Here is a 20,429-nt window from a genome sequence, read left to right on the forward strand (position 1 = left end):
GTAAACAGATCAGAATACTATGTAAGGTTCTTGATAGAAACATTAAGCGCTATTTAAGTATTTACAATGTTGACGGGTTGACAGCTGCATACAAACAACGATTGTATTGGGACGTAAACTTCCATTTAAAACAATGGGTATCGAAGGTAGCATGAAGGACCGAGAAACGAACAAATGTATGATTAAGAAACTAACATTTCGCAACAAATGCAGAATTTGTTACAATACCTTAAAGTATAGCTATTGCTTTCATAGTGAGTGAAGACATATATAAATGTTAAAAGCAATTTATATACCCCCTATAGAGAAATTATTCTAATCGACATAAATATGGAATCTACTATGTGTTTGTATACCACGTGATAAATTACGTCATATGTTCTACGTCAGAAGGCAACATTTTGCTTAAAATGAGTCTTAAAACAAATATAACTTATAAAGAGTCCGACCGAGCAAAAAAGCATTGCTTGGTAATCATCTTTTAAATGTACTGTTCACTGAAAAATATATCATGTAGCAAAATTGTTAGTGCACATGATTATACAAATCAAATCAATAAACTGTCTTTGAAAGCCTTGTCGTACGTGTTCCTACCGTGATCAAACCATCTAGATATATTCCATCCAACTTATTTTTCATTAACATATTCTCATTAACTTTCCCGTGTATGTTTGGTTAAGCCCCTTTGCAAATGTTTGACAATCATTCACTTTAAGTAGTGTCCATGCTAGATCAGAGTAAACTCACAACATTAATATCAGTATAACCAGATCTTTGACGAGTACAATGAAACTTCCTGTAATTGTATCATTTTCGGCTATAAATCTAACGTTTGATATCTATATTGAAATATATTATACACCAAACTAGATCTGGAACCTTGATCCGTGTGCCTTTAAACAAATTAAGTGTAAATTATCTTCAGGCTCCGTTATTAAGTCGATTTCACTCAATCTTTTAAATATTAAGATATATTTATATACATATTGTTTGTCAATAAAGTCAGTTTCAGTCATTTGTTCACCTTTACCTTTAAATTTTAATTGAATTTAAGTTATTTTCTTACTGCAGCCTTTTAATTGAACAAGGAAGTTTCGTATTTGTCAATTTATATTTTGCGTTTTACTATTGTACAATTGTTCATTTTCGTTGTTTTCCTTATATGCTCGCGTGTGAACGATCTGAATGTTTGAATACAAAGAAAAACAAACAATGAATACCGCAGGGCTTCATAATGCACATCGTAGTGATGTCAGTTGAGTACTTAACCATTAAGGAAACTATTGCGATAATCACTGAATACCATAAACATACGTCTAAACCGTGAACATGCGTTAAACGGGTGAAAATGTTAACAAGTCAATAGAAATGACGGAGGGCTTGTCAATCTCAACAGAAATAAGGAAAATTTGAGATTAAAATCTCAACCTATTTGTCTAATCTCGATCTTCCCTTAAATGATATGTTGATGTATACTCTACTGGAAATGTTATTTATTTTACTGTTCCTTAACAACGCAGAACAATAATTTACTAATAATCACTAATGTATAATAAACATTTTTATATTTTGATAAAAGTATTTATTTTTTTTTAAAACGCACCTATGATTTAATGAATTGTCTTCTCGTAAACTGGTATACACATTTTCAGTTTTTCAAGGAACAAACACTCGTCCGTATGTTTAACTGACTCCAGGGTCTGGCAAATATGTTCCCTCAACTGATATATCCAACCGCATTACTGGGGACCTACAAATACGATACACATGAGATCATTTTTTAGAAGTTTTATCTAAAAATGAATCTATTTAATGTATGTTTATTCAGGAATATATACTTGTATAATTGTTATTCTACTTTTGTTTAAATATTGCTTAAAAACTGCTTCATTTTGAGTAGGATAAAATCACATACTTGTAACAAGAGATAGCATTAAAGCAACAAGTGTACCATTGTTAGAATAGTAAACCTCCAAACATGGTAGCGATATTTGACTTTGAATGATCTAAACTTTAGAAATACTGTTAAATATTTGAAAACTAATGTATTACCTAGGGCTGCAATGTACGCATTACTTGTAAACAGGAAACAAAAAGTTAATTTCGTTAAGTCAAATGCATCTCTTACTTTATACTTCATCGCCTTTTATACGATGAAAGTCTAAACACGAACATCTGAGATATTGATGCCTGTTTTGAAAATATATATATAATATTATTTGAAAGATTCAAAGGTACGCTCCATTTGAAAGTTAAGTTGTATAAATTATGCGTTTTCTACGAAACACCAATTTTATTCACTTGTATGTTTGAAGCTAGCAGTTATGCCACTATGTTACTATCATTTATAGACAACCAAATTAATTGCCGAGTATCATGAAAATAATCCGGAAAATGTTTCAACACTTTTTTTCTGAGGCACTATGGGTTTAGTGTATTTCCTCGAATTATGTTTCAGTTATCATTGTCAGTTGTCAATTGCATCTGTTGTATTTGTTTTTATTCTATCGGATTTGTTGTAACATAAACCGCCTTTCTTTTGCTCGCTCAATCTAAAATTTTGTATGTTTTGCACAACAGCATACATCATAGAAGCCCGGAACTTATTTATACACAAATTCACAAGAGTTGACAAACTGTTTGAGTATAAGCATATCTTCTTCTATGCCTTAGTGCCATTATATTAATTTCCTTTAATAATCCTGGACACTGGAAACACTGTTTCGTATTTAAGTATTCTAATGAATAAGTAAGCATTCTCTGTTTGAATCATATCACTTTTCTGACATGGAATCGTATGATAATGCGGCCACAAACTGTTTGATGTTGAAATTGTTTCGTCATGGATTTTTCCCATTGTAAGGTATGGTACATTGTTTTTGATCAATTAAAAATAATGGGACTTTATACGATTGAGATATCGTACTTTCATCATTGACAAGTCATTGTATTTGTAATCCAGCTAAATGGAGTTTTGCATGTTTTTCTTTTAACTTATCATTTTGAACAAATCACGGCTATGTTTAAAGTAGCTATGTTGTTTTGTTGATGGAATAACCAGGTCGGATGTTTTTAACATCACTTTAAATGTATAAAAATAGCCAAACTCTGAAATCACATCTAATTGAATTACATTTTCATTTTTTATATAGCTATGAGTGCCTGCTGATGACGCAAGAAACCTCGCTAACATGGCGTCCCCACTTGTTTCCACTACAGGACATATGTTTGCTTATAACTTCCATTCGAAACTTTATATCGCATAATTCGATTGATTCATTCAAAACAATTACTTATATAATTATAATAACATTCACACATGGAAGATACTTATAATCTCAACGCTGAAAAATACTGATAAATGTTTTTTTGCCTTGGGCAATACAGACTTCATGAAAACCATAATTACACAACATATTTTTTATCATTTACTGCCCAATTAATTTTTCCTATTTTCAATTTCATTTAACATCGTTTTATGATGGATTCATACTAATGATTGCATAAGTATTACAATATAAACTACCAGGACACTGCAAGCATCCTCGATCTTAACAGCTTGTTAAAGGTGTCAGTGGTCAAAGCCTGGCCCCAATATCACGAAAATACTTAAGTCAAATCTCAAACTCAGTCTCAACACATTTTATCACATAACATTACAATTTATTAAAAATCATATATGTGTTTTAGTTTTATAAGCGCGTTCTATCATAGAATATGCTGATAAAAGCCTTTGGTCGAATTCCAAGGTAAATATATTCTACAGCCAAAAAATGTATTTGCGTATAATTCTGTATTCTTTATAAAATACTCAAGTATATTTATGCTCTAGAATTAGTTTTCTTTGAAATATTGATAAAATCTTTTTATCAACACATTCTATGATAAATACGTTTTCGAAAAGTATAAAACATGCACGATTTTGAATCATACTATGCTTTTATAAGGTTAAATGAGTTGAGACTGAGTTTGAGATTTGACTTAGGTATTTTCGTGATATTGGGGCCAGGTCTACATTTAATGATAAACATATGACAACAGACACATACTATTTTCCAAACTAGTTACATCATCCTATTTTCGTTTCACTTTTAGTGACGATAGTATCCCAAATGATCGGACCCAACAAAAAGACAACTCTAAGAAAATCCGATGTTATAGATATAGAAAAATATACTGTGTGTAACCTGGAGGTCATGTTTGTTTACTTCCTGTAAAAAATAATTTAAAAATCAAGTTTAAAAGTATTTTCTGTCAGTATATTGTATCTTAGTTTGTATGAACTACCTAGGAAGTATTCTTACTGCCGTTATCATCTGTACTCGGATCGGTGATCATTATTTACACAATGACATATTCCCCACCCACTTGCTTCATCAAGGGTCAACTATAACTGTTTCTCAGGGACAGTTGATATTTTATGAGAACTTTGTATCATCATACGCTAGTCAAACAAGAAGAAAGGACAGCTTATTTAGATGTTGTTACACAATGAATCCAGCTTCTATATTTTTATTACTTTGCGAAGATGTCCATCCATGTCCAGGGCCTACTGTTCAGGGCGGTCAACCTTCCTTGTTGACTGACCAGTCATCGGTGAATAGTCAGTACCAGGTTTTTAAGAACCATGGCTTACATTTCATTCACCTTAACGTCCGCAGCCTTATCCCAAAGTTAGATGAGGTGAGACTCCTTGCCAACCGTACACGTGCAGCTTGTGTATGCCTCTCTGAAACATGGCTAGATGATTCGGTGGAAGACACTGAGGTACATATTCCTAACTATGTCATCCGGAGAAAGGACAGAAATCGTCAAGGCGGCGGGGTGTGTATCTACGTAAGACAGGATCTCGCCTTCAATCCACGAGATGATATGACTCACTCCAAACTAGAGGCCACTTGGATCGATATTCACTTGCCAAAAAGTAAACCAATTCTTTGTGGTACCATCTATCGTCCACCAACTCAACATAACTTTTTCACAGTGCTGGAATTAGTGTATTCCATGTATATACATGCTGGAACTGAATCTGTTATCTGAGACTTTAATTTTAATATACTTAATAGATGTACTCTTGATCAATTATCATCATTCACAAATATGTTTCATTTAAAACAGCTTATACAAGATCCTACAATAATCTGTAAAACTTCCTCTACATGCATAGACTTAGTCTTGGTATCAGATGTTGATAGAATTACACATAGTGGTGTCATTGACTCATCTATTAGTGGCCATTCTTTTGTTTATTGCACACGCAAGAAAACTACTATGTCTATTGGTAAACATAACAATGTTCACATCAGATCCTTAAAAAACTACAGTAAGGAAAATTTTGAACAATGTCTTTTATCTACAGACTGGAGTAGTGTTCTACGCAGTGACAATGTGTCAGAAGCCTGGACAAATTTTAAATCTATTTTTATATCTGTTCTTGATGGTATTGCACCTGTTAAGGAAGTTAAATGTAAGCAACGCACACAGCCTTGGATATCCCCTAACATTTTAAATAGTATTGAAGCTAGAGACAAAGCTTTTTATGTTTTTAAGAAAAATAGAACTGAAGATAATTTTAATGTTTTTAAGGAATTGCATAATAAAACTCAGTTTCTCATTCATAAGGCCAAGAAATGCTATTTTTCAGAAAAACTTGAACAGTACAAAAACCAGTCTAAATCTCTCTGGAGCACACTTAAACAATTAGGTCTTCCTTCTAAGAAATGAAACTCTTCATCAAGTAGCATAGGTCTTAAAATTGAAGGACAGACTCTTTTAATAAGCTTACAGTTGCTGAAAAGTTTAACTTATTTTATACTACAGTTGCTTCTAAACTTGTTGAAAAACTTCCAATAAACTTGAATAAGTATAGTAAAAGTTTTGTTAGCAAATATAATATTGATAAAGGTGTTAATCATAATAGCTTCTCGTTTGCTATTGTGTCTGAAAATAAAGTTTTAAAACATTTAGATAAACTGAGTGCAAATAAGGCTACAGGTTTAGATGGCATTCCTGTTAGGTTTGTTAGGGATAGTGCTTCTATCATATCTTGTCCCCTCACTCATGTTGTGAACTTGTCCATTATCCAGGGGTCTGTACCTGATGACCTCAAGTCTGCCAGGGTTATTCCCCTTTATAAGAAAAGTGACAAGACTGAGGTTGGGAACTACAGGCCTGTTTCAGTTTTAAGTATTGTTTCAAAGATATTTGAAAGGGTCATATATGATCAAGTAGAAGGTTATTTAAATGATAAACAACTTCTCTAAAGCTACCAATCCGGTTTTAGGCGTGGCTTCTCCACAGACACATGTCTTACCCATTTATCTGATTACATTCGTTTTAAGATGGATGAAGGTAAAATGGTTGGAATGGTTCTACTTGACCTTCAGAAGGCCTTCGATACGGTCAATTATGGTATTTTACTGATGAAACTTGAGGCTATAGGTCTCCATGCTGACGCTGTTAGATGATTTCAATCCTATCTCTCAGATCGCCATCAGACTGTCGACGTATCTGGCACATTGTCCTCCGAGGCCACTGTCACATGTGGTGTCCCTCAGGGTTCCATCCTTGGCCCTCTTCTATTTCTAATTTATGTTAATCATATGGCCGCTGTGGTTAACAATAAAATATTACTCTATGCTGATGATACGGGCATCTTAGTAGCTGGTAAAAGCATATCAGAAATTCAATCCATTCTTTCAAGTGACCTGGAACTCATAAGTGAGTGGCTAGTGGACAACAAACTGTCCCTACACCTTGGCAAGACAGAATCAGTATTGTTTGGTTCAAAGCCCAAACTTAAGTCTAATCCCCAGCTTAATGTGTCTTGTAATAGGGTGCCAATTACTCCATCAAGTTTTGTCAAGTACTTTTGTGCTAAAATAGATCAGAGTCTGGCTGGTAAGTCTAAAGGCAAGTCAGTTATTAATAAGGCAAACTCCAGGTTGAAGTTCTTATACAGAAAAAGTAAATTCTTCAATATGCACACTAGAAAACTCTTGGTTATGTCCCTTATACAGTGCCATTATGACTATGCTTGTTCCTTTTGATATCCGGGTCTTACCCAGTCACTTAAAAATAAACTCCAGACTACCCAAAATAAGGTTTGTTTTAAAGATGGATAACATGTCTCATGTTGGTCAAGAGCAATTTCTAAGTTTAGGTTGGCTATCCGTGTCAAAAAGGGTAGAGCAAATTATGCTTTGTCATGTCCATAAGATAAAGAATGACCTTGCCCCTGAGTATCTTGGTGAACATTTTAAACCCCTAAGTGATGTGCACGGTTGCTGTACAAGGTCTAATAAGGTAGCTCAGCCAGTGTCTGATCATCGGATAGTTTTACCTTTGTTAACACTGGTCGTTTCTCCAAGCCTAAGGTTGGCAGTTTTGGGGCAAAGACATTCACAAATAATGGCATAAATTTGTGGAATAGTCTTCCTCAAAATATAAGGAATATTTCAAAACCTAACCATTTCAAGTCTGTCATCAAACAGTACCTATTACAGTCTTAAAGATCATTTTAAATTTTTATATTTAGCTATCATAATAATTTCATTTTTATTAGCATGTAGGGTTCTTATTCATACGTATTTCTTTATATCTTATCATATCTCATTGTGATATTAATAGAATAAGTTTTTATTTTTAGCAATCATAATAATTTCATTTTTATTAGCATGTAAGGTTTTTATTCACACGTATTTCCTTATATTTTATCATATCTCATTGTGATATTATTAGTGCTTTACAGTATTGCCATTTTGAATGGCATTTTTTTATTCCATACATTATGATCTCAAGTCTTCTGTTACAATACATAGCCCATGAATGCAGTGTAATAGGCTATTAATGTAGAGTAATAATGTTAATGAGTTCTGTGATATAATTTATGCAATTAATTATCTGTGATATAAGATTATAACTTGTCTAGATTTATTTTAGAAAATCATTTTTCTCTTTTTTGTGTCATCCTTGGTATTGTGTGTGCATTTCATGGTTTCTATTGTCTATGCATTGATAATGATATGTTATAATTTGTCTGCATTATGACGTGCCATGTAATGTTCATGTCTTTTTACCGAATAAACCTATTACTACTAGATATTTTGGGTTCAATAAAATTTTGATCGGGTGTTTTCATGAGATATGAGACGTGCTGAAAATTATGTTGAAATAGGTAAGCAAATGCAGAGCAACATTTTTTAATAAACGTATGCAGTGTTTAGATCGTGCTGGAGCAATTGTAAAACAGAAAACGTGGGGTGGGGCAGAAGGACAGCATGACATGATTTTGACAATAAGGGATTAGCAAAGGTGCACTATATATATTTGTATATTTTAATAATCTTTCAAAACTGAAAGGTGAAAACATATAAGACATTTATCATAACAAGTTGAGTCTATTAGTTGTTTTATTGATTATTAGTTTTTGTCATTGCGGTTGGGAAACAGCAGATAAGCCATGCCGCACCTTCTCCTGCAGGCAAAGCTAAAAAATAATATTACATAGGAGGCTAGTTCTATACAATTTTTTCAACATTGTCTTAAGCATACGGCGTTATTTTAATTTAAAAAAAAACTCGAAATTCACAAATATTAACTAGACCATCATATTTTTTTCTTCTTTAAATTCTAAATAACAAAATCGAAATTTCAGCTTGATGTTTATTATTTACACGAAAATATGGTCAAAACTATCACTGTGACATTATATTATGCAAATAGATTAGGACCAGTGTTATAATCAATGTAAAAGAAAGTACCCAGCTAGCAAAGAAGCGAACTTGTTGCTATATGTACAAATGTGGCAGCAAGACAGTGACTGCATCAGAGTTATGAGCTACGGAATCTAATGCATCGTTTTTGAGTTTTGTGCAGCTATGACGTCGACGACACCCTCGATGTCGACGTAGACGCCAAAACCGTGACAAAACATCGAGTTTATCTTTGATAAACAGAAGAAAAAATAAAATGAAATTCAATTTCAATAATTCCCTTTTATTAATGGTGGGATGAATCGTAGCTTCACTATAAAAATAAGAATGGCAATACAATATTGGTATACAATATGTAGATGTTTTCTGAAAGTTGTAGTTGTAGGGGACCAGATAAAAGTCTGCTAAAGATGACCATTTATATATATAGCAAGTGTCCCAATGGTTAAATCAGTTTCGTTTCAGTTGCAGCAACCACTTTGACATAAACTTTACTGACGGACAATATCGTGTTCGATTCTTCTTGCCGAACAGCCAGCCCAAATTCACGCCAAAAAGCCAGACAGTTCAAACCCATAAGGATTTACATTAATGTTGATGCCGTTATATATTTGTAAATATTGAACACGTTTCAATACTATGTGCAGTAGGTTTTTGTCAATAACAAGCCCGATACCTAATTTTTGTTGTGGTTTATGGTTTACCAGGGTTGATGTTTAGTTTATGGTGTTGGCGATTTTTGTTTAAGTAATAATAGTTTTACTCACGATCTTAATATCTCTTAATATCTTGGAAAGTATATCTTCTAAATTTTAAGAAGATCATTAAGTATATATGTATATAAACACATTAGGTTGCCTTTTGGTGACACAATAGATATAAGTTATTTTTGCTGTCCCTTTATTGTGTTTCTTTATCTCTAAACTTCTTGAGAAGTGATAATACCTGCACCTGTGTTAAACAATCAGTTTATTCAGCTTGTGGTTTTAGGCGACGTTAGTTCTTTGGAGGTTTTGTAAACAAGTTCCGTTAACAATAAGTTTGTTCACAGCTGGTGATTTTTGTTGACGTTTAGTCTTTGTTGATATTGTAGTCTAGCATTTTTAAACACTAAATCGATCATAGTAGAATATGCTGAAATAGAAAGTGCCAGTGTTGTTATTTCCTGAGCATCGTGTTAGCGTATAAGTGAATCCCTGGATTTCTTATTTGAATATCAAATTCACAATCAGGGCTGACACCTTCTGTAGCTCCAGCTTGTCCCGTTGTAAACAGCCCGGTGTAGGTATCACTCCTATCACTTTCCTCCGTGTGGGTGGTTTTTAATGTTTCGTATGGTCCTCGCTCATGTTTTTCAACTCCTAAAACATATAAAGACTGTCCGATCAATCTAAAAACTTCAATGTTTCATTTCAATTTTTATAAAATGGTGTTATGGTACAGAGCCTAAAATTTGTCTTCTAACTTATTTGAAAGCAATCGGTTAAAGGTCTAACACACCCTAAACAATAACCACGCAACATTACAATGCCACAAACATTGATTGCGTTGCCATAATAAAACATTATCAATTATTATCGCCTGACAACGGTCAGTTAAACCTGACTTCCCCGGGTAATAGTCTTGTCAAAGCTTCAAACAAACGTTTTGAATGCATTCATTGATTTCAGTTTAAAAGTCTATTATGTTATCCCTGAAAACGTTGCGTCGTTAAATCTATAACAAAGCAGTTTTTATCAAAAAGTGGCATTAAAGAAAAAAACATCAGATAGCGAGTTCCTTTTTGTAAAATCTAGAAGACGAAAATAACTCTATATCGATCAACTGCAGTAAGTGATTTTTACTGTTTAATTTTGTTCTGTCAAATTGGAATAACTTGTAAGATTATAACTTTTATCAACATATTTTTAACGTAACGACTCTATTTAATTTGTTGTTTATCGTTGTTCATATTTATTGGCTTCTGTTCATAACGGCACGTACATTTAACGATAACGGTAATAGTATATTTACAGCGTACTTCGTAGTATGTATCATTAGTCAAGGGTTCTTAACAATTGCAAAGCAATAAAAACGCATTCGATATATATTTCGAGAAGTTCAGTATTTCATAAAAATACATATGCCGAATATTGCTTTTAAACGCTGAACTGAGTAATTGTTTTAAAAAATGTTTAATCTAGTATATGTCAAATTGGAATAACTTGTTTGATGACTTTTTTATCAACGTATTTTTCGCAACAACTCTATTCAATTTAATGTTCAACGTTTGTCATATTTATTGGTTTCTGTTCATAACAGTGCGTACATTTAACGCTAACGGTAGCAGTATATTTACAGCGTACTTCGTAATATGTATCATAAGTCGAGCGTTCTTAACAATTGCAAGGAACAAAAACGCATTCGATATATATTTTGAAAAGTTCAACGTTTCATAAAAAAATCATATCGTTTTTAGTTACAAAATAAGTAGCAAGGCCTACTTCTCTACACTAAGATTTTCTTAGTACATTTTTCCACATAACAGATATTCAGATAAAGAACAAATGTTCATATAAATTTAAATATTTTACTATAAAAACACCTTCGCTTGATATTTAATTTTATGTTTTTGAAATGGAAGAAACTGATGACGGTATAACTCGTGGCCAAATCCCTTTGCAAGTGTGATAATAGTTTAGTTGTTTCAAATGCTATACAAGTTATAATTTGCAACTCAGTCGATGAAATAAATATATTTCGATTACAATCACTTTACTAATACATTACTATTGTTCGACACTGCAGCAAACACAACTGGCTGAGATGTAGGTATTTCGCCACTGATTTGTTCTGCATCTCTTGGCTTATTGCAGCATAATTCGCTCCTTTGAAGATAAAACCATGAAACAATGAAACTAACCATTTAGAAAAAATATATATACTAAACTATTTTGCTAAATACAAGACATACCAAATTGTATTATGAATAGTGTTCGATATGTATAAGTATTTACAAAATACCTTTGTTTGCTTAGGATGAAAAAAACGACAACAGCAATCACTACAAGAACAGCACCAACTGCACCGCCAACAGCCGCCCCAAAGTTTGGTCCATCTGTCTCTGAATGTTCATCGTTTAGAGCTGAAGGTATATGTAATTGAACATTTTTGTTTTTCATGTGAAAAAACATTCTAATTGAATTACACATCAAAACATGAAGATTAATTAGTAAAAGAACAGTAAAAAACTTCTACTTAGAAGACTTATGACTTAATAAGACTAATTCCAAGCTAGGGATGGTGTGCAGAATATTAACAGCAATAATACACACAATGACGACTAGCTGGACGCTACCATTACGAAGGATGATGTTAAATGTGTTATTTAGCAGTTAAAGTCAGAAAAGCACCTGGTCTTGATATGCTTATTGTACAAATCATATATACTATACAATTATTTTTACTTATAATATTGATTTCAGGCATTTGTAATGAATAACAAAATTGATATGCCAATAACTATACTGTTGAAAATCAATTTCAATTCGTCTAATAAAAATGTTAATAATTAAGATATATATATATATATATAATTATTTAAAATCTCATCAATATAACATAAAGTTTTTATTAATTGAAACATATATGCATATTCATCTCATGGCTATATATTATAAAGTATTGTACCAACGGCATGTTTGTCTACACATATTTAAACATCCGTGCATTTTGTAAGAAATTGAATCAAATGTATAATCTTTCAATTCGGTATTCTACAATGCGTACTTGGCCGGTATTCACAAATAAATGGGGATTAAGTTTGGGTTTGAGAATAATATCGTATGTCAAGGTTGTTTGAGCCGAAATAATACGCCATTTTTTTGAAGGAAGAAATATAACACCATTGGCAGAACTCACATGTACTCAAACAGTCGTGACCGTACCTCCCATCTACACAAACGTCACATGAATCCCCTTTGTAATATTCTTTACAATCACAATTTCCATCGATTAAAGAGCAATCATCGAGTACACATCCAGGACTACATGGTTGATAACAGCTCAATCCGTACCGACCCTCAATACAAGAGTCACATTTTTCACCTCTGTAATTTGTATTACAGTTGCATGTTCCATCACGTGAACTGCAGGCTCTCCCCTCACAACCCTGGCTGCATTGCAAAGAGCAGTTTGCTCCATACAGACCATCTTCACACGAATCACATGTGTGTCCTGTATAATTCGATTTACAGCGAAAACACGTTCCATTATTGTAACATATATTGCTATCGCATCCAGAAGAACAATTCTTGTCACATTTACTGTCCAGTCCATAAGATCCGTCTTTGCAAGAAAGACAGTTGGTAATGTTGGTACATCTGCATGTTAGAGAAATGCACTGCAATTCACAGTTTTGTCTTCTGTCCCAATATCCAATTTCGCACCCCTCACAGGCTCGTTCGGACGAGCAAAAACAATGACGATAAGTGCAATTATAACTACAGCTGTCACCATGTTTTCCAGGAAGACAAAGCCCACAAATAGCATTAATAAAATACAAAATAATTGCAAATATATAAATTACCATTATGGTTTGTATTAATGACCAAGTTAAATATAAGGATATCAAACCATGCTATTTAATACTCCAACTTAATTCCGATCTAAAATGTTCCTCATTTATAAGCATACTGTACACTTCTTCATTTGATATTTGAAACCAACTCTTTTGTTATGCATGATCAGGAAGTAAAACGAATACTGAAAGCCCTCCCAATAGAACGGGGTTATGTCAAATATGTCAGATAAATAAGTATTTTATGTGGTGATGTAAACATTTATTCACTACAATAGTATGTGAGTGAGTGAGTGAGTGAGTGAGTGAGTTAGTGAGTGAGTGAGTGAGTGAGTGAGTGAGTGAGTGAGTGAGTGAGTGAGTGAGTGAGTGAGTGAGTGAGTGAGTGAGTGAGTGAGTGAGTGAGTGAGTGAGTGAGTGAGTGAGTGAGTGAGTGAGTGAGTGAGTGAGTGAGTGAGTGAGTGAGTGAGTGAGTGAGTGAGTGAGTGAGTGAGTGAGTGAGTGAGTGAGTGAGTGAGTGAGTGAGTGAGTGAGTGAGTGAGTGAGTGAGTGAGTGAGTGAGTGAGTGAGTGAGTGAGTGAGTGAGTGAGTGAGTGAGTGAGTGAGTGAGTGAGTGAGTGAGTGAGTGAGTGAGTGAGTGAGTGAGTGAGTGAGTGAGTGAGTGAGTGAGTGAGTGAGTGAGTGAGTGAGTGAGTGAGTGAGTGAGTGAGTGAGTGAGTGAGTGAGTGAGTGAGTGAGTGAGTGAGTGAGTGAGTGAGTGAGTGAGTGAGTGAGTGAGTGAGTGAGTGAGTGAGTGAGTGAGTGAGTGAGTGAGTGAGTGAGTGAGTGAGTGAGTGAGTGAGTGAGTGAGTGAGTGAGTGAGTGAGTGAGTGAGTGAGTGAGTGAGTGAGTGAGTGAGTGAGTGAGTGAGTGAGTGAGTGAGTGAGTGAGTGAGTGAGTGAGTGAGTGAGTGAGTGAGTGAGTGAGTGAGTGAGTGAGTGAGTGAGTGAGTGAGTGAGTGAGTGAGTGAGTGAGTGAGTGAGTGAGTGAGTGAGTGAGTGAGTGAGTGAGTGAGTGAGTGAGTGAGTGAGTGAGTGAGTGAGTGAGTGAGTGAGTGAGTGAGTGAGTGAGTGAGTGAGTGAGTGAGTGAGTGAGTGAGTGAGTGAGTGAGTGAGTGAGTGAGTGAGTGAGTGAGTGAGTGAGTGAGTGAGTGAGTGAGTGAGTGAGTGACGGAGCGAGCCTGTCTGAGCTGATTGCTATAGTAGCTAGTTTAAGCCGTCAGTGTTTTCATATACCGTATTAAGGCGGCACGGAAATATTTATCTTGTTTATCTTGTATGTAATGTGTTTTGCTGTATTAATTCTTTGTTTTTGGCTTTTAACTTGTAATGCTAACACTTTTATGTTAATGATGGAACAAGTGCGATGTTATATCCATTTAACTAGTTTAAGCCCTAGTAGTCTCGTGTTCCAGTGACCCCATGTTTTACTGACCGTTTCAAATACAAATAATGGGCGATATTAATTTTCATTTGTTTACGATTTAGGGCCTGCTGTATGTTTACTTATGCATCGCATACCGTTGATACAAATAAATGTTCTACTCCACACAATTTTTCATAGTTATAGCTCTATTGCGTCACATAGTTCCATATAATCCCAGATACAAATTATGGCCCTTGTTCCATAAAGCAAGTTTTGCTAAAGGGCAACTGAGAGTAATACTCATATTCCCGTACCATCCATTCAATGGACTTCATACTGCACAATTGTTCAAAGCCATAACACAATAAGAATGAGATAATGACTTATTTCGTGCAACAACAAAAGCACTTTACTTGAGAGCAACAACAACAACAGCAACAACAACATTGTTCGTTGCGTGCCACAACAAAGTCACTAAGTCTTCTAGGAACTATTCAAAACGTTTGTATCGGTTTACATTTACTGTCATTCAATACCATTTGCTTTCATCCATCTATAAACAACGAAGCAATTTTTGGTAATTACAGTTTAATTGTGCGCAATTTCAAAAGCGTTTTGCACAAAGTTTCGTGAACGGCAACATAGTGTTCCAATATCTTAAGTTGTATTCAAGTACAAAAATGACACAATACACTGATATTTTAGGAGTGTGATTAGATTTTATTCTATCAATATTCAATTCTGATATGTAAATTAAGACTACTTAATATTTCATCTGCCAGATTCACAATGAGATTTAACCTAATGTTCGATCGAAACGTAAATTATTATGCCCTTCATTTAGCAGTGTTAACAAAGGTAAAATATCGACGGACATGTGTCACGGCGATAACCTCCAGAAAAAGATCTGCATTCCTTTAGAGCTATTACTCAGCGAACTATGTGTGTTCCTGTTATATCGAAGATCATATTCAGCTATCGGGGAACCAAAACTTTTTTTAAGGATAGTGTAATATAAGCGTACCCGTAAACCTTAAAACTTGATCTAATTCGAACTTAAGATATCGTTAATAGAGCATTGGTTAGCCATGTCTTAGTATGCTAAGTGAAAGGAGTTTTGCTGATTCCTTCGTGATCATTTTGAATACATCAATTATTATACTGTGTTGTAAGTAGTTACTTTGTTTAATTTAAGGTGGAATCACGAGCTAGGATCTTTGTCAACATCTAGCTGAATGTATCAAAATAAACGAACAATGAAATCACCTTATTCCAATTTGTCAGAATGGACACACGCACATGTACATATGTGCGGCACATTTATGTCCATTTAACGGTAGAACAGTAGTTGCTAGAGGTGAACGTCGACCAATCTTGTAATATGGTAAAAAAACAAATACTACGAAGAAACCGTCAAAATAGTTTGTTTTTTTCAATTTTTAAACAAAAACATATTTTTCGTGGACCTGTCCTAATGTTTATAACGTGACATGACGAATGAAAACAATAATACACTTACGTTTATTGAGGCATATATCTCACAACATGAGAAGAAACAAATATATTTAACTGTTCATTACTTATCAATAATATTACAACTGTACAATCATTTCAATCTTAATTTTATCATTTAAAGCAGAGTGATAAACTTGTTTAAACATTGACTATAAATGATGACTATAGTTGAAGACTATTTCTATATTATCTGTATGATCTAATACCAATGATATAAAGCCATACAGCCATGCTAGACTTATTTGAAATCGGGTCATATGATTAAAAAACACCTTCTTAAAAACAAATTGATTTTAAAATGTCTAAATTGATTTTGAATCAAGACGTAAACTTTTTATATCCCGTATTTTAATTAATAAATACATTAGGAACCAACATCAATGTTGTTTATACTACTGGTTTGTTTATGGATTTATGATGATAACTATATGCTTAATATTTAATTGCAGAATTTAAGTAATATTGGCATCCTCTATTGGATTTCATTGGCTTTGCAGACTAATCCTATTAATATTAAGAAACTATGAAATTAAAATTGAGTATGAGGCCTGTGATCGTTGTCATGGAGTCAATTTAATGATGATACATTCATTGTGCACGTCCTTTAGATCTATTTAATAGTACAAGCTGAAATGAATGATAATATATAAAACGCCGAATAAGAATGCCTTCGTCTAAGGATTTCAGCTGAAAGTTGATATATGTATTTTGTTTTCCTTGAGCTTTATGTAGCCTGCAGTCGAGTGTTTGTATTTCGTTGTCTTGGGAGATAATAAGGATACGCCCATGCTGGGTTTTACGGCAATTATCAGTCAATAACCTTTGCACACTATTTAAGAAAATGCTTCCGCATAGACACATATTAAAGATGCGTCTGCGCTTTGGATAAAACAGTCAACTGTTAGAAAATGTAATTACAACTTTTAGTACTCAGTTTATACGCTAGAAACATAAAGTAATCGAATAATACACATGGTTATGAAATCAAAGTAAGCAACAGGAATTATTGTCGAATTTAGCTATCTACACGCTCGTAGTCCATGATGTTTGTTTGAAGTTCAGTGTACGTTTCTTCTTGTGATCCTGCCGTCTTATTTCGTCGTTCGCTCAATTGTTGATAGTGCCTTTCCTGCTCTGAAATACACAAAACACATTGTTCATTATTGTTGATTAAAAGAAAACTTTAATTCGATGTTATGACAATTAGTATAAGTGTACAATTTAAAATTGTTCATGCTGTTGCATATAACTGACTGTATTAGACAATGATATTTATTCTTTTAGCATAATTAGATAGCATATAAATCAGTTTGATACCCAGGCGCTTATTCAAACACAGTTAACGTATTTTAACCCAGTTTGTGTAGTTTCACAAAATCATGGATACACATTTGCTGTTCGCGTTAATTCGGTAAGATAAACATAAACAAAATTAAAGTTTGGCAACTCTAATGAACATACTTTAAAATGTTCATATTATTATACAATTAAACACTAAGTCTTTATTTCACTTTTACCTTCTATTATAAACGGATTAGAGTTACGGAATCGAATTTGGCTGCCACTTTCAGATTGTTTTTTGTGTTGTTTTCTCCTTTCATGCAAAGAAAATGGAAGTATGTAATTTCGTTACATTCCTTTTAAATAATAATGTACTTCTCCTGGACTTGTTCACTTAAATATTCCAGACACAACCTTAAGTTGGCTACATTACATATAAATTGATATCATCAATATGTTCTTGAAATGATATTTTATATCAAGTGCAGTGCTTTCTTGTAAAAAAAACAAACATATACAAAAAGTACGAAACGTATTAAACATCAAACATCTTTACTGAATCCTTAACAGTATATTGTACAGACCTTTGTATGCACAAAACATTTTCGATAATCACAATCATAATTGTGCTCGCACCAACGACAGCTACTCCAATTATCCCAGCAGCAGATGAAGCGCATGTTTTCGTCGTTGTTGCTGAAATTACGATGTGATATTTTAGTAAACGTATCAAGTAGTTCTGTGTGAATGTAAACATCTTAAAAAGCATCTAAATAACTTTAAAATCGCAGACATTTAAAGTGACAAGTTTAAAAAACAGTTGCACATTAAACACAACTGTCAACATGCGTTTACCATTTACACAGGTGATCCCGTTGTATCCTTCAATGCACTAATGTAAACCTCTACCATAAATGTCACATCTTGTTTGGTTTGGTACGGATTCGCATGTCGTGGGGCATACTTAATCGCATTTGTCGGCGTAAAAGTTGCGAATACAACCTTGAAGGCAACGGCCTGTTTTAGCATCACACTCTTTGTTGACACAGGTATCACTACATTGTACTGCACATACACCGTCACTGTTTGGGGTAAGCCCGCCTTTACACTGGCCACAGAAATGCTCATTCTGACTACATTTTGTGCATTCGTTATCGTAATCTGTACATATTTCATAAATATGTACAGTCTGCACCGGTATGTCCGTCCATACAGCCATTCAAGCACTGGTTTTTTGACGAGCAATGTTTATTTTTACAAAGTGTGTTACATTCACAACATGTACCATCAAACGTGTAGAACGTGTCATTTTGGCATGAATGACAAAGCAAGCTATCCACGCAGAACTTCATATTACATTTACAATCTTTGCTTTGAAATGTGAATCCATTTATGCACTGACTACATACTCCATTTAATTCACAACGGCAGTTTGGAATACATTTACAACCAGGCCCGCTAAATCCACCGAAACACGAGCTGCAGTGTGAAGACATCGTCTGAGAGCATGTTTTACAAATCTTTTCACATCTGTCATTGCAGGTTTCCCCTGTTAATCCATCCACACAACCATCCGTACAAAAACCATCTCCTTTATCACAACGAGATCCCAGACAATTAACCGAGCAGTTGTTTGAGCAGCCTAAACCATAAAATCCTTCTTTACAAATTAAACAATTATCAATTGAAGAGCATTTAAAACGGCGATCCGGGCAAGATGAATTGCAATGAATACCAAAATAGCCGTCATTACATGTATCACATAATGCACCTCTGTAGTTAAATTCACAATCACATGTGCCATCGTCCCTAATACAGATGTTGCCTGTACAGCCGTGTCCGCATAGTTTATCACAGGTATCACCATGATACCCTGCAACACAAGTTTCGCACATAGGTCCTGTGAAATTGGGTAAACAGTCGCAAGTTCCATCTTTATTGCACATTCCATTAATGCAACCATTTGGACATGGAGTGATGCAGTTGTCACCGTAATATCCAGGTTGACAGTTTTCACAGGTACTTTCGAAAAAATGCAAATGGCATGAACAGTGGCCTTCGTTGTTACAAGTGTCCACACAGCCAACGGAACACTGTTTCGAGCAAAATGAAGAGAAGTCATAATAGCCTGTCCTGCAGGAAATGCAACCCGTTGCGTTTATACATCTACAATTCTCGTTGTAACAATTATTACTGCAAATATCTCCATATTTACATTTTACGCAAATGTCACATTTATTTCCTTCAAAATTTGCCTTACACTCGCATATGCCATCATCGTTGCGTTTGCCTTCACTGCATCCTTTTGAACAAGCTGTAATGCAATGTTGGCCAACATCGTAAAATCCATCAAGGCAATAATCACATACGCTTTCAACACATGCGCAGTGCCTATAAACACATGCATTTAAACAATTGTCAGATAGTCCGTAGAATCCCGATTTACATGAAAGACATAAACCGTCCGCTTGGCGACAAGACTGACAGTTCCCTGGACACTGCCACATGCAGCGAGGCTGGAAAAATCCATCTTTGCAGCCATTATACATGACTGGTCCTCACCTTTTATGCTTAATCCACAGTTGTCATTCCGGCAGCACATGCATCGACCAGGACATGAGTCGCATTTAGCTGTAGTTTGTTCAAAATGATATTTAATTATTATAACAAAACATTTTACTGTTTTGTTGTATATTATGCAACAAACATCTACTAGCTCATATGGTAAAATATACACTGGGTGAGTGAGTGAGTGAGTGAGTGAGTGAGTGAGTGAGTGAGTGAGTGAGTGAGTGAGTGAGTGAGTGAGTGAGTGAGTGAGTGAGTGAGTGAGTGAGTGAGTGAGTGAGTGAGTGAGTGAGTGAGTGAGTGAGTGAGTGAGTGAGTGAGTGAGTGAGTGAGTGAGTGAGTGAGTGAGTGAGTGAGTGAGTGAGTGAGTGAGTGAGTGAGTGAGTGAG

The 20,429-nt window shown here is 34.4% G+C and overlaps 1 protein-coding gene across 1 annotated transcript; it reads right to left on the minus strand.

Annotated features, from left to right (window-relative positions):
* Positions 1-8,821: 8,821 nt before the first annotated feature.
* LOC128205643 (multiple epidermal growth factor-like domains protein 11) lies at positions 8,822-13,359 on the minus strand. The gene is made up of 4 exons (XM_052907450.1): positions 12,615-13,359; positions 11,718-11,838; positions 11,484-11,581; positions 8,822-10,075 (listed from the first exon to the last, which is right to left on the minus strand). The coding sequence occupies exons 1-4, from the start codon at positions 13,282-13,284 to the stop codon at positions 9,873-9,875; spliced, it is 1,092 nt and encodes a 363-aa protein (XP_052763410.1). The 5' UTR covers positions 13,285-13,359; the 3' UTR covers positions 8,822-9,872.
* Positions 13,360-20,429: the final 7,070 nt, after the last annotated feature.

The sequence above is a fragment of the Mya arenaria genome, chromosome 10, assembly GCF_026914265.1.
Source record: "Mya arenaria isolate MELC-2E11 chromosome 10, ASM2691426v1".
In the NCBI taxonomy this organism is placed as follows: domain Eukaryota; kingdom Metazoa; phylum Mollusca; class Bivalvia; order Myida; family Myidae; genus Mya; species Mya arenaria.

What these genes read in the sequence shown, in the direction of transcription:
- LOC128205643 (XM_052907450.1), bottom strand. Translation starts at nt 13,284, where the DNA reads ATGGTAATTTATATATTTGCAATTATTTTGTATTTTATTAATGCTATT. An exon ending in TTCATCCTAAGCAAACAAAG is followed by an intron (nt 11,582 to 11,717) that starts GTATTTTGTAAA and finishes TTATCTTCAAAG; the next exon opens with GAGCGAATTATGCTGCAATA. An exon ending in TGCTGCAGTGTCGAACAATA is followed by an intron (nt 10,076 to 11,483) that starts GTAATGTATTAG and finishes TATATGTTTTAG; the next exon opens with GAGTTGAAAAACATGAGCGA.